Below are 14,281 nucleotides of genomic sequence, written 5' to 3'. Positions count from 1 at the left end.
TAGGACTCGATGAAAAGATTTTATTTTGTTTTTTCCTTAATTCAATTCAACTTATTTTTAATTGAGTTGGATTAGATTTGATGACATATTTTGATTTTTTTAATTTTTAAACAATTATTAAGATTTTTAAAATATACTATATGATTTTTTAAAGTAAAATTAAAGAAATTATAACTACAATTAACTATTAAAATTAAAACAAATAAACTGAGGTAATAATGAATCCTCTTACACTTACTCAAGAATAAAGAAAAAAAAAATACAGAGTATATCTAGTAATTGAAGAAAAAGCTTAAGCTTGGAGTGAAGTCATTGGGTTGAGTTATAAATAGTTTAACAATGGAATCATGATAAATTTTGGAGTTTCATCATGTTTTAAAGATAAATTATTAAAGGGATAAAAGTGAAAATGTTAATTGAAAAAGAGTGTGGAAACCATGTCCTTTACATTCGTTTATTCCAAAAAATTCTTTCAAAAGGAGTTTTTGATTTCTGATGTAATTCTATCAATTAAATCAATTGTTGATTTTATTAACAATTATCATAGTTTGCTTATTCTAGACATTTTACTTGTATTTGGATCCTGTCATTTACTTAGGCTGGCTCGAGAATGAACTTTTACTTGTATTTGTTTTTTGCTTAATTACAGAGAAATTTTACTTCATTGTCTAATTCATCTCAAGAACAATAAATATACATGCATGCATAGGAAGTATACTTTGATAGCGTTTTTAATCAGGTTTTACAACATATATTTCTTGACATATGCATGTATTTTGTAAAGAGATAGTTCAGATGGCTCGGCCAATTTGGTTCCTAGTATTGTATGGAATTCAAGACACTTTTCGTCACACTGCACACTCTGATTATCTTGAGACTCGTGGAGTAACTAAATGAAGTTGAAAATTTGTGGAGTAAGTAATGACAGAAGTCTTTTATGATCTCAAAAAGTGTAGATTAGATGAAGATATGCGAGATCTAGAATGAGGAATGGTGGGGTTTGGTATTGTAAACAAGACAAAGTAGTTTAATTATGGTGGCCAGCCCCTTAGAAACGTGACTCCATTAATGGAACCATCCAAGCCTCTCCAAATCAGCTACCCACTTGACAGAATATGGGACTGATGGACCAGTCTGTTGAAGGGGAAATAATTTGTCATACTATATACTCTACTCCAATTCGAACTACTTGTAGTGATGTTCAGAGTATAATGACAATGCAGTACGTTTTCATCTAACAGTGTTCCAGCAGATCAAAACATGATATCCAACCATTCATAATAATGTTTTATTGGGTGAATAGAACAATATGGCTATAGAATTTACATGAGCATCACCTCTAGCTACAATAATCTCTTAGAATGCAGAGAAATCTGAATGAGTTATAAAAGCTGAGGTATAGAAGGAGCAAACAATGTAGAGCAATGTATGAAGTAATTTATGCCAGATGGATGCAGATTGTTTGGCCTTCAACAATGACAGGTTGTAAGGGAGCCAAAAGTTTTAGGGTCATTAAAGAGACAGCTAAGCAAATTTATTGCTTTTCTATTTGAGGGTTCGTTCTTGTCTCAAGCTTGGGATCATCAACTGATACATCTGCCTCCTCTTTCAACCCATCCCCTACTCTGTCATTGGGTGAATGTCCTGCATCCTTTCTAGCTCTGCGATCCTATTATAAATAAATATTAAGAGTTCAAATCAACTATGGCACGAAATTGGAAACTACATTTGATGCTACAACTCCATTTTCTGCTGCATATGGAAACTTCATAATAAGACAAGGGATTGGTTGTTATTTAGTTTTTTGATTGAGTATTATATGTTGTTCCTTTTAACTGTCACATCTTAATTATCCTCTAGAAACATTTGTTATACTTCGCTAATTATGCATTAACTATCACTATACTGAGGTTGAATTAACTTCTAAATGTTACCTCTTTGTAAGGGGAATCTTCAGCTTCAAGCATGTGTATCACATGCCCCATTTTAGGTCGCTTCTGTGCATTAGGATCAGTGCAACGTAAGGCTACAAGAAGGGCTCGTTTTAATGCCCTTGAAGTTGGTTTCTCGGGAAGCTTGGGATCCAGCACCCCCTCTGGGTTCCTGTTACTGACCATCTTCTTCAGCCAGTCTACCAAATTCACCTGGAAATTTAGAGTTTTTAGTTACAAACAAATGAAGAGAATGCAATGACAGGGAGGTTCACAGCACTGAAATTTATCGAAAAAACCTCTTCTGGAGGCCGACTATAATCAACAGGGTTCCTTCCTGTAAGAACTTCCATGATCAGAATTCCAAAACTATAAACATCACTTCGTTCATTCAACATGCCAGTACTTGCATATTCAGGAGCAACATATCTGCAAATAGAAGGATAAGTAAAATTGCTGGCAAAAACTCGTTATGAACAATACTTTGAGGAAGGAATGGAGCAACGGAAAAGGAAGATTATACTAACCCAAAAGTACCCATGACACGGGTGGTGATATAACTGTTGTCCGAGCCAAGGAGTTTGGCGAGGCCAAAGTCTGACACCTTTGCATTCCACTGCTTACTGAGCAAAATGTTGCTTGATTTAATATCACGATGAACAACTTTTGGTTCCAACCCCTCATGTAAATAAGTTAGCCTGTTGAAAAACAAACAGTTATAACCCGGAAATGCATTTTCGCCGACGGATAATAATGGAAGATATTTGAAAAGAAGGAATTTTGCTGTTTACCCTTTAGCCGTTCCCAGAATAATGTTCATCCGAATTTCCCATGTTAGAGGACTGTAAGGCCCAACATCCCCATGTAGCCACTGCTCCAAGTTACCACTGTCGACATACTCATAAACAAGCATTCTGGGAGGGAAAAAAATTGTCACTTCATAATTATCGCACAGGAACAAGGACAAAAAAGGGAAAACAGTGGTGGTGAATTAAGGAGGAAGCTGAAAAATGAAGAGAAAATAATACCTATGAGCTCCTTCAGCACAATAACCAAGCAACCTGACTAAATTCTTGTGGCGAACCCGTCCTATAGCTTCCACTTCAACCTTAAATTCCTTCTCAGCTTGACCCCTGCGATTATCAATCTTATTATTAGGTCGACGATGCAAAAGAGGATTGCTAAAAAAAGAAAAGGAAAGGAAGGGACCTATTATTGAGCAAGTTCTTGATGGCAACATGAGTATTGTCGTTCAAGATACCGTGGTAAACAATTCCATAACCTCCTTCGCCAATAACATTCTCAGGGGCGAAGGCGTTGGTGGAATCCTCAAGCTCTCGGAGAGTGTACCAGTGGCCCCAGCCCAAGTGAGAAACTTCGGGAATGACGGTGGGAACCTGATCGAGGAGGCGAGGCTCAGCACCGGCGGGGTCGTTGGAAGATGAGCGAAGCAAGGCACGTTCGGGGTAGGAGATTCGGTGGTTCTTCCCAATCTCGAACTGGATTCTCTGGTAGCTGAGAGGGTTGGTTTCTTCCTCGGTGGGCGGAACTGGGTCAGGTTCGGGAAAAGGGTCGGGTTGGTGGGTCGGGTTGGGGGTGGGGGCGTGGTCGACCCTTATTTCTTGGATCTCCTTGGAGACGTCGGGGATGGAAACGGGGTTGGCTTTGGAGCGCTTGAAGGCCACCCAGACGGAGATAAGGAAGAGGATGAGGACGATGGCGGCGCCGACACACACGCCGAGCACCACCCAGAGACGGAGACCAAATATGGAGGTGGGGTTGGAGAGCTGGTCGTTCATTGCGGCGCCGCTCGACTGATCGGGCATTGCTGTTCATTCATTCGTTCATTCCTTCCTTCCTCCAGCGAAGACGAAACTAGATAGTGAAAAAAAGTACAATAAGAAGAAGCAGAAGGAGAAGAAGAAGAAAGGAAAGGGGTGAGGAATGGAGGCAGTGGTAGCTGGCATGGTGGGACCCAGAGAAAACGCAGGATGCTGGATACAATCAATTGCAGTGTTGTCACTGTGTTTTGTTTTGTTCTGTCTCTGTGTGGTGTGTGGGAACTACGCACTTACTCGGAGACTGCTACGTGTGTGTCGTTCAACAATTCTCACTGTCACTCAACTCCACTCCATTCTATTCACTGCTTTTTCCATCCCGTTAGTTTTTGCATACTCTAAGTAATTCTTTTATTCAATATATATATATATATATATATATATATATATATATATATATATATATATATATATATATATATATATATATATATATATATATTAACAAATACCATATAGTAGAAAAGTGGCTTTAAAATACTACTTTAACCAAATGAACTCCATTTTCAGAAAATCTCGTGCCAGTTAAAATCACCTATACTTTTCCCGATAAAATAAATACTCACTTTAACTTTTGAGTAACACACTCATAGATGCTTTATATCAACGGTGCAAATAATGATTGCGAGTCAACAAATTAGTCTTATAAATGTGAAGTGTATGTGAGTTTTACTAATGATTTATTAGCTTTAGCCAGTTTTTCTATTCACGATTCTTTAATCTAAAATTTTGAGTCCAGAAAAATGTATTGGTGTGTAAGTGTTGTTGTTGTGCTAATTTTTAAGTGTTTATTGGAGTTATTGGCGTTTTAATTAAAATTGTTGCAATATTTAAGATGCATGGGGAAATTATAATTGGATTAGGTAAGTTAATCGTTGTTGGGTGGACATAATTCTTAGCAACCCAACATGGTCTAATAGGGTCCACGGATATTAATTAGTTTGATTTGTATATATGGATGCTTACTATGACAAAAGTTGAAAGTGAATATAGAAAGAGGCCAATGGGTCTGCTAGTTTGGTGAGAGTGAGAGTATCCTGTTCTATCTTAAACGACTTCGAATCTCAACTTACATGTTACGTGGGTGGATTTTGTAAGCATAGATTCTTGGATCGTGTAATTATTAAGATTTAACAGTCAAGAACTACTACTCTACAACAATGTTAGATAATTTGTTCTTCATAAAATAAATAAGATGTTTATTTGGATTAATAACACATTTTAGAAAAATTTTAAATAAGTAATTTTGAAAATATTCTTTTCCTTTGCCTTTTTTTCTTATCTGTCTTTATGATGGTAAGGAAATTCTTATGAAAATTTGTTTCTTTTCTATTTTTTCTCTATTTTTTTATATGAGTAAGAATTGAGGTAATGTTGACAATAGAAATGAGTTGCCTCTTTTTTAAATCACATTTTTGTGAAAAATTGTCTTTGATTCCTTTAGGACAAAAGTTGTCCTTATTATAATTAGAAGAAGAAGAAATATTTTATTAACTTCATAATAACGGTGAACAAGTATAATATAATCTTATACTTAATCATCCTTATATTAGACATTTTTTTATTAAAGTCATTTTATAATTACATAAGTAAATATTAGATTAAAATGATTTAACATGTTATTGTTCGCTGTGTGAAAATTTTAAGGTTTACTATTTAACTATAAAAATGTGTACATTTAAATTATCAAATTACCATCCTTAATTGAATAAAAATGATTAGATTATGGAAGTTGTTAGTCATCATAGACTTGGCTCCCTTAGTAAATCACAAAACATCTAATTGATATTAAATAAATGTATTTAATGGTATATGGTATGTCCATTACGCAATTTCAAATATATGTTGTATCATTTCACAAAAACAATAATGTATACTATATGTGAACTTTTTCATAAATGGTGAAATCTAACTATTATTAAATTTCTAAGCATAAAACAATACAAACAATACTAATATATATATATATATGGAATTTGCTAATGCGTTAATACCCTTCATGAATTCTAAGTTTTAAGGTTAAGGGTATTTTAATAATTTTCATTGTAAAAAAAAAAAAGAACCCCCAAATCCTTACTCATTCCTCTCAACCCTTTCTCTTTCATCTCTCTCACTCCAACATTTTCTCTGTCATCCTTACTATAGTTCCAATTGAAAAAATCAGAAACACTTGTCTAACCCTAATCAACCTTCCTCACTTATTCAATTTGTTTCTCTATCATCTTCATACTTTTCCTCACCCACACACAACAACCTGCGACACCACAATTTGTTATTTTTGTTCTGTTCGTTCATTTGTTTTCCACTTTAATAACAAAATAATTGATGATGTTGATGTTGATTTTTGATTAGAGGACTGTGTTATATATTTTTCCTTCTTATTATTATTAAATTTCATTTTTAAATTAAGTCACGGTAAGGATGACAAAGAAAATGTTGGAGTGACAGAGATGAAGGAGAGAGGGTTGAGAGGAATGAGAGAGGTGAATAAGGGTTTGCGTTTTTTTTTGTTTTGATAATTAAAATTATTAAAATACCCTTAACCTTAAAACTTAGAATCCATGATATATAAGGGTATTTTTGTCTACTACAACCCGGTACACATTCCTAAATCTATAACTACAATTTAAACTATTGAACTTAACGACATAGTTGACTAAAACAAAGCATAGTTGCATGCAGTGAAACAAAATCATACATCCATACTTTGAAAAAACAAACAAGATTGAAACTATATAAAATTCAATAAAACAAAATCTAAATGGACCTTCGGTGATAAATAAATAGGTGCCCGTAATAATAATTATACAAAATAAATACAATTTAATGAGTGATAATCATACAAGTAACACATTATATATATGAATATACACACTCATCAAGTATGCAAATCCTTGATATTATTATGAGGTTAACCTTTGAGTGATCTCTCTCTCTATATTAATTAACAATTTTAATCAACCCAATTAATTATATGATTTGAAATTATAAAGACATGTAAGTTTCACTACTTTAATGATAAATACATATTTTTTCTGATATATTTATATACAGTTTCAAAAACAATTCCTTCCTTGAGAAAATCATTTTTCATTCTAAGCAAGTAAAAGTATGCACAGTACACTTATACATACATAAATGTGCTAATTGCACCGCGCATGAATAGTAGGTGCAGGGAAACGAAATGGGCTGCACTTAAAAGCATACAAATTACTTTTCTGTGAAAAAGAAAGAACTCGCAGTGATCGAAAATTCCTTAATTATATGGTCGTGTTAACATTTTCGTAAATCTCTTAAGACAGCGTCTTTTATTAAAATATTAGTATTAAGGTGAATCCTCAATTTGATAGTTCTGTCACAACTTAAAAACATATATTGTAGAATTAAGGAATGAAAATATATAAATTGTCTTTATCATTGACTATATGGGAAGAGATCTTATCCATGAAGATAAATTTTTGGTGGCCAAATATAGTATCCAAAGCCTGTCTCTAATAATAATATATTTGTATTCGATTTCTCCTTCACCAGACCGACAATATCAATGCCATTTTACCCATTGTCAGATTCTTCACCATTGCTGTCCTCCAACCACCTCATCTCTAATATCATCTCCTTTTCATCAAATACAAATCTGTTGTCTTTAGATTTTAAATTCTAAGAGATTTTCTGATCTTTTATATGGATTTATTCACAATTCATGTTGAATCTCTGCCGTGTATCCCTTTGAAAACCCTTAAGAATTTATAGTCAGCCTTTCACCTCCGTTTGGGACAATGGTTTTCATGGCAAACAATATCGAGTAAAACGCTGAAACCTCTTCAGGGAAATACGAATACGAACATATGGGTCAAATAGAAGTCTCCAATGAAATCATCGTAGGAGGATATTTCACGGTCATGAGTTTATAGATACTCCGTACAACTAGTGGCTGTTTTTTGAACATACAATAATAATAATAATATTATACATTGCAAATGTAACAATTCGAGAAGCTACAAATAATTTGTGTATGTCACGTAGGCCAGAGCCATAGGCTTTTTGAGAACATTACAAAATGCTCAACTCAAAGGATCGGTATTCCTACTTTTACGGGGAAACCAAAATTCAAAAAGCATTGCAAGACTAAACTTGTAAACTTCAAAAATCTCGGTCTTCGAGTTCCCACTGCCACCACCTTTTTCTCTCTGCACTGCATTGCAGTCTCGTGTGCTGAAAAGCTTTTCAACACATATTGTCGCATGCATCAACATACATACATACATATCGTCACATATGCCATATGCATATATCCTTAAGCATCATCATATACCTAGCGCTATACCAGTTACCTACTTAACTGCGATGTAACAACAATGTTGGCCTCACTATTTCTTATGATCATTCCTGACTGTTCTCTTCGGCCAATGCATGGTTCGCATGTTTGCGTGTCAAAGGAGAGTGATACTGTTGTGCCTGACTCGAATTCTTTCACAACTGGGGTTTCCAAAAACATATTATTTGAGCATGAGATACTGTGTGTGTATATATATATATATATATATATATATATATATATATATATATATATATATATATATATATATAGCATAGTGATGGAATATTTAGTTTATTCTATAGTAAATCTAAATTGCAAATACCTTGAGAACTACCTAATGTATTAGCATCTGAATGGATAGCACTTGGTTGCTGGTAATGCAAAATGTCTTCCCCGCGTATTGGCTTTACAATTCAAGGGAAACATGTAATTACAATGACTAATGCTTTTAGCAACATTTCACATACTAAAAAGTTGATGAGCTTACCCCAGAAGGTCCTCCTTTGTGTTGAAGAGGTTTTGTTTCTGGTTGGATTCGGGATTCCAGCCCAAAAGAAGTTTCTGGGTTGTTAATAAATGAAGGATATGGTGCAGATGGCTGATTTGGCAGAATGTGTTTGCTAGGTAGATTGGATGTGTAGTGCAAGGGGTTCTCTTGGTGGAGAGGCAGAGTAGCTGTCATGTTTAAAGTGGTAGACCTGTTTCTTTCACTCAGTTCCATGCCCATCTGAGATAACTGCAGTGGCTGTAAGCCTTCTGGAAAGCACATAGGATGCAAAGTCAACCCATTTCTCATTGACAGCATCTGAAATTTTGTCATAAAATCTCATTAAGTTCAGTACCAGTCCACTTTCAAAAAGCCAATTCTATCGTATAAAACTCTTTTCAGTATGTATAGGAAAAAACATATATCAGGAGGACCAAACTCTTTGGAATATGTTTTGTTTGATGGGACCTGTCTATGTCGTCCTTTTACACAATGAACTAAGGTTAATTCCAGAAAGGTTTCCTTTTACTCTAGCAACTAAGAGGCTTACCATGTCAAAATTCAAATATTCAATACGATTTCAACACCACCAGGGATATATATATATTGGGTACTCAACTCAGAAAGAAGATTTATATATATAAGCTATTCTCAAACTCACAACTTTTAAACAATGCCAGAATTTTTGACTGTCCAGTAACAATATATATGTAAACAAATAACAAGAAGCTACTGGCAAGTTCACTGGATTATCACAGCATCAAAGAAAATCTCTGACACTTCGAATGATAAAATTTTGATACTTAAACTCGTTAACTTTATTAAATGTATCAACATCGATTTGTTTACAGTTTATATTTGACCAGAAGACAACAGTTTCCAGCCAGGATTTTCTCAAATTTTCCGATATTGTGCACTTTCCCATACATATACTGTTCACATAAAAAGACTTTCAGTCAAGACTGTAAACAGTAACTAGAACAACAAAATTCACAGACTAACAATTATTTTCATTTAAATTAAATTGCGACTTGAGTTAGAAAGTACTGAAGAAAATGAAGCTTTCAGCCCATCAAATACGACAAAATTTGCAGGAAATAAAAAGCGATACTGACCTGTACTTGCAGCTGAAGTTGTTTAAGGTATTCAATAGCTTCATCGAGCATTGAAGCCTTGTCCGTCTGCCACACACATGAAGCAATTAATTACCGAGACCAACTAATAACAAAGAACTATGCACCTGTCGTAAGAACCAAGGTTGAAGAAACTTGCATACCTTGTTAGAATTCGGAATTAGATTTTGCAAGGCCTTCATTTTCTCGTTGATCCTACTCCTTCTTCGCTGTTCAACAAGTCCAAGGCCCGAACAAAAGCCCACAAGGAAAATTACACAAGCATGATAAAAATAAAACCAAACCAAGTACAACAAACAGCCATCATCAGAAATTCACAGACCTTCTCAGACAAATTATGAACTTCAGCAGCTCTTGATCTCTTAGATGAATTCCTTGAAGGAATAGGCTTTGTTGGAAGTTCTTCGGCCAAAGCTTCGACACCCTCCTACGTTCAGAAATTACGAAGCAATTGTAAAGAAGCAGTGCAATCTCCACTTCAAAATTCAAGTGCCCCTCCCAAAAGCAACGAATTTTTCCCACCCCAACCAAAACATTTTCAAAGATCGACCCTAAAAACAGTCCAGGAAACAAATTTCTATTTTTTTGCCACACTCACAGTTATCGATATCACTATCAACAAGATAATAACCCATAATACTCCAAAAAAAAATAAAAAACAAAGTTACACATGTTGGTGTTAGAGTGTTTAACTGGGAACCGACAGTAAGATAATAAAGAAAAAAACATTTTTGTGCAGAAGCTAAACTGCCAAGAGAACCTCAAACTTAAAGAGTGTAAACAATAATAATAAATATAATAATAGTAATAAAGTGTGATGTGTACCTCACTTTCACAATCATAGTCATCATTCTCGTTCTCGCTCACTAAAACAGAAGAAGAAGACACATTTGCAGCAGAAGCAGTCTGGGCCTTGAAGGAACCGCAAGTGCCAGAAGGCGAGACAAAAGAGGCGGTGGAACCAAGGTTCGAGATCTTGCCGTGTTGGAGGTGCGAGGGCGTGAAAGAAGCGTGAGAATTGACGTTTTGGTGAGATATGTTGGAGTTGCAGGATCCGGGGACGGAGTGGGGTGATGAAGAAGAAGAAGGAGATGAACGGAGGAGAATCTGACGCAGAAAAAGTGAGATTTCGTCCTGCGAAGAGAGATTCTTGTCAAAGTGGTACATGTCGCCCATTCCTACAGGTGTGTGAGCAGAAAAAAAAGAAGAATGCAGAGATGGATTGAGTTGGGGTGGTTTTGTTGATTTTGTTTCCGTGTGTTGAGAAAGAAAGTAGTAAATGGTAATGCAACCAACCACTTTCAGAAACTTGTGGAAAAGGAAAAGGAAAAGGAAGAAGGGCATGAACACGACATGATATGGGGAATTGTGGGCGGGTTTTGGATCAGACTTGTGTTGTTGTGTTATTATGCCTATCTCTCTCTCACACACACACTCCCACTCACACTCACACTCACGCGCCATCACCTTTCACTGTGCTTCACTTTCCACTCAAAAGATGTCAAAAATAAAAATAATCCCCTCTCGTTCTCTCTCCTTCTCTTCTGCTACTGAATCAAATATTAAATAATGATGCTGTTACAAAAGTTATTAATACATTTTTTTAACTATTTCCCCTATGTTTTTAAATTAATACTTACATTTTAAAATAAATAAAGAAATATTAAATTTAAGAGATGAGGAACTAAAGTAAATTTTGAAAAAGAAGATATTGAAAATATTTGTTAAAATAATGATTAATAAGGATCTTGAATAAATTAAAAGAGTGGGATGAAGACGATAAGATGTGTGATGTGAGATGAGAATATGTTATTAATCTTAATGACCACAAATACGATACCTGCGGTTGCTGGTGCTGTTCTTGTTTCTGTTTTTGGTATGTCAGAAAGTGGAGTGGAAGTCCCGTGGTTGCACGCTCCACTACATGTGCCAGTGGCACGTGACCCACATTACCCTCTTTCCTACTGTTTTTTACTCTCACTCTTTAATACAATACTTCGATTCCTTCATTATAATAATTATTATTAATATTATTACGATAAAATAAACTAAAATAAAACAATTTTCAAATCTTTTGAATTTTGCCCTCACTACATGTTTTAATTTAGGTTATTGTTGCTATATAGGTTTTTTCCAGTTTGATTTCTATTTTTTTTAAATCCTAAATTGAGTCCTAAACATTGTTAATTTGAATCAATTGAGTTCCTGTTGTTAATTTAGCTTAACAAGGTTAAGTTTTTGCTGAGGTTGACGTGTCAATTTTTTTAAACGTTGCATGCTAAGAGGAATGTGCTTGTGCCACCGTCAGCACCATGGGCAACCCTAGGCCGCGGTCAACCACCCTGCCGCCTTGCCGCAACCTCGCCATCACCCAACACCAGCGTCGCCGCCGCAAGACAACCTTGCGTCGTCGTCGCGCAATCAATTTACAGCATTCCAGCAACCATCTTCATCTTCTCCCCTAGAACCATCGAACGCAAATCGCAACGCCATCCCGAGTTCGATTTCTCTGCCAGTTCGCGAACATCTTCATCAACCTCCCTCACCGTCATTCAAACACCACCCAACACTGCAAGCCGTCGCGACTCCCGCCACTCATAGCTTCCTTTTCGCGCCGCAGCAGCACCGTTTAAACCACCACCGCAAGGGCAGGAAGTCAACCATGGAAGCATCTTCATTCTCGCGTTCATCATCGAACCCAAAGAGCCAGAAATCGCAAAGATGTAGACACTTCTCCATTGCAGAAGTATCGAATCGCGAATCGCATCAACCACAATTCTCCCTCCTCCTGCACGAGCCATCACTGTCTTCCTCAACCTGCAAAGGAAAACCCAATCACAGAAAAACCCTAATGAAGATTGGACGAAATTGGTCCAACAGCCACAATCATCTTTATCGCGTTGCGCCTCATAACCATCAAGCGAAAATCCAAATCGCAAGATCTCCTTTCTCCATCAATGTCCACCTTCGTACACCACAAGGAAGAAGAACAACATCACATAGTCTCGCGCAAGGTTCACAACACTCTCACAAGCACATTCCTCTCAGATTTTTTAATCACCAAATTCCATGTATTCAACTCTCAGCATGCCACGTTTAAAAAAATTGACACGTCAACCTTCAATCTCAGCAAAAGCTTAACCCCGTTAAACCAAACTAACGACAAAAAGCTCAATTGATTCAAATTAGCACTATTTAGAACTCAATTGGGAATTTTAAAAAAACGAGAATCAAACTGAAAAAAAAAACTACATAAATAGAGACAACTAAAGAAATTTAACTTTTAATTTATTCACACCAACGCCTATAAAAAATACGTTAAACACATCAATTATTTGTTAATTTCTAATTTAATTATATATATATATATATATATATATTATCAATTATATATATTTTTTCAGTGTATATAAAATCCTTCATTCTCTTTTATTACTTTGGATATTCTCTTTTTATGTCTATTTTTAATTCAATTGTTGTATGTTGTGTACTCTTGATTGTTATACGGATCAAATTAATAGTATATTAAAATTAGTTATCATATATATATATATATATATATATATGTCATATTAATAAATTAATAATACATAAGTAAGTTACATGCCAATGCAAAGTTATCTAGACATCATAACGATAAAAAAAAAACTTATGCATATTAAAAATAATTTAATACATTTTATATTAGAAACGAAATTAAGAGTAACAATACTTGTAGGTGAATCAAATAATATGTATTCAACTGGAAAGTTAACTTTAATTGATAGAATATTTATTCATGGAAAAAAGATATATTTAATTGTTGGTGTATGAGTGGAAGGAAGAAGTAGAGAAATGAATATTATAAATATTGTGATGGGAAATAAATAATGATAATTAAAAAATAAAGTAAACATAAAAATGAAAGAGAAACTCGTCTATATGTTTTACCACGAGGAGTTCTATTCATGGAAGATGACGAATGGCCTTTGGATGGCAGTAAAATTATGTTGACTGGAATTTGATGTTTATTTTTCCTAACACTTTGTTAAAAAAATTTATATTTTTTATTACACTGTCGCATTTATCAGTTATTATACCTTTGTTTTTTTTTTAATCTTAATTGAGCTAAATTGTCAGATACAAATTCACCTCTAACAACATAAAATCAATTGTGTGTGACTCTAATTTGCTCTAAAATTGAATAAACTAAATCAAGATATAAATTAACAACATTTAAAAAATTAATAAAATACAAAAAATAAAAGTAATCAATAATAACCACTAGGATTTAAGTATGGCAGACAAAATTAATATTCTATAATAATGTGATGAATAAGAAATTGAATCTTTATTACATGAAGTGTCTTATAGATTGAATTAATTTAATTAAATTTTAAACAGCACAGTGTAATGTTCCATTTAGGAGAATCGAGTATGAATCCAATCTTTCATACGACAATGTGATCTACTGGGAACAATATTTTGGATTTCAAGAAGTTCATTTATCATATATGTTGAACCAAACCTTGAGATCTTAAGATAACATAATGCAGCCCAGCTACCAAGAGGTACGTACTTAAATAAAGATGATG

At 34.5% G+C, this 14,281-nt stretch overlaps 2 protein-coding genes across 4 annotated transcripts; both read right to left on the bottom strand.

Annotated features, from left to right (window-relative positions):
* Nucleotides 1-1,261: 1,261 nt before the first annotated feature.
* Nucleotides 1,262-4,108, bottom strand: LOC108335823 (probable serine/threonine-protein kinase At1g01540). The gene is made up of 7 exons (XM_017571995.2): nucleotides 3,141-4,108; nucleotides 2,960-3,064; nucleotides 2,723-2,845; nucleotides 2,459-2,629; nucleotides 2,231-2,360; nucleotides 1,935-2,144; nucleotides 1,262-1,669 (listed from the first exon to the last, which is right to left on the bottom strand). The coding sequence occupies exons 1-7, from the start codon at nucleotides 3,755-3,757 to the stop codon at nucleotides 1,535-1,537; spliced, it is 1,491 nt and encodes a 496-aa protein (XP_017427484.1). The 5' UTR covers nucleotides 3,758-4,108; the 3' UTR covers nucleotides 1,262-1,534.
* Nucleotides 4,109-7,626: 3,518 nt separating this feature from the next.
* On the bottom strand, nucleotides 7,627-11,117 carry LOC108334706 (transcription factor SPATULA). 3 transcript variants are annotated; one of them, XM_017570625.2, is made up of 7 exons: nucleotides 10,533-11,116; nucleotides 10,030-10,134; nucleotides 9,851-9,916; nucleotides 9,690-9,755; nucleotides 8,575-8,892; nucleotides 8,422-8,491; nucleotides 7,627-8,245 (listed from the first exon to the last, which is right to left on the bottom strand). In XM_017570625.2, exons 1-7 carry the CDS (start codon nucleotides 11,049-11,051, stop codon nucleotides 8,097-8,099), a joined length of 1,293 nt encoding a protein of 430 aa, XP_017426114.1. In that variant the 5' UTR covers nucleotides 11,052-11,116; the 3' UTR covers nucleotides 7,627-8,096. The 3 variants fall into 3 exon arrangements, with proteins under 3 accessions (XP_017426114.1, XP_017426113.1, XP_052725619.1); XM_017570624.2 differs by having other exon boundaries at nucleotides 8,410-8,491; nucleotides 10,533-11,109; XM_052869659.1 differs by lacking the exon at nucleotides 8,422-8,491 and having other exon boundaries at nucleotides 10,533-11,117.
* Nucleotides 11,118-14,281: the final 3,164 nt, after the last annotated feature.

Source organism: Vigna angularis, chromosome 10 (assembly GCF_016808095.1).
Source record: "Vigna angularis cultivar LongXiaoDou No.4 chromosome 10, ASM1680809v1, whole genome shotgun sequence".
NCBI classification, from domain to species: domain Eukaryota; kingdom Viridiplantae; phylum Streptophyta; class Magnoliopsida; order Fabales; family Fabaceae; genus Vigna; species Vigna angularis.
Note: the sequence above shows the minus strand (reverse complement) of the source record. Positions and strands in the feature narration are given on the sequence as shown.

What these genes read in the sequence shown, in the direction of transcription:
- LOC108335823 (XM_017571995.2), bottom strand. Translation starts at nt 3,757, where the DNA reads ATGCCCGATCAGTCGAGCGGCGCCGCAATGAACGACCAGCTCTCCAAC. An exon ending in CGTGTCATGGGTACTTTTGG is followed by an intron (nt 2,361 to 2,458) that starts GTTAGTATAATC and finishes TTCTATTTGCAG; the next exon opens with ATATGTTGCTCCTGAATATG. An exon ending in AAGATTCCCCTTACAAAGAG is followed by an intron (nt 1,670 to 1,934) that starts GTAACATTTAGA and finishes TATTTATAATAG; the next exon opens with GATCGCAGAGCTAGAAAGGA.
- LOC108334706 (XM_017570624.2), bottom strand. Translation starts at nt 11,051, where the DNA reads ATGCCCTTCTTCCTTTTCCTTTTCCTTTTCCACAAGTTTCTGAAAGTG. An exon ending in TTCATAATTTGTCTGAGAAG is followed by an intron (nt 9,917 to 10,029) that starts GTCTGTGAATTT and finishes CTTGTTGAACAG; the next exon opens with CGAAGAAGGAGTAGGATCAA. An exon ending in AACTTCAGCTGCAAGTACAG is followed by an intron (nt 8,893 to 9,689) that starts GTCAGTATCGCT and finishes ACAAAATTTCAG; the next exon opens with ATGCTGTCAATGAGAAATGG.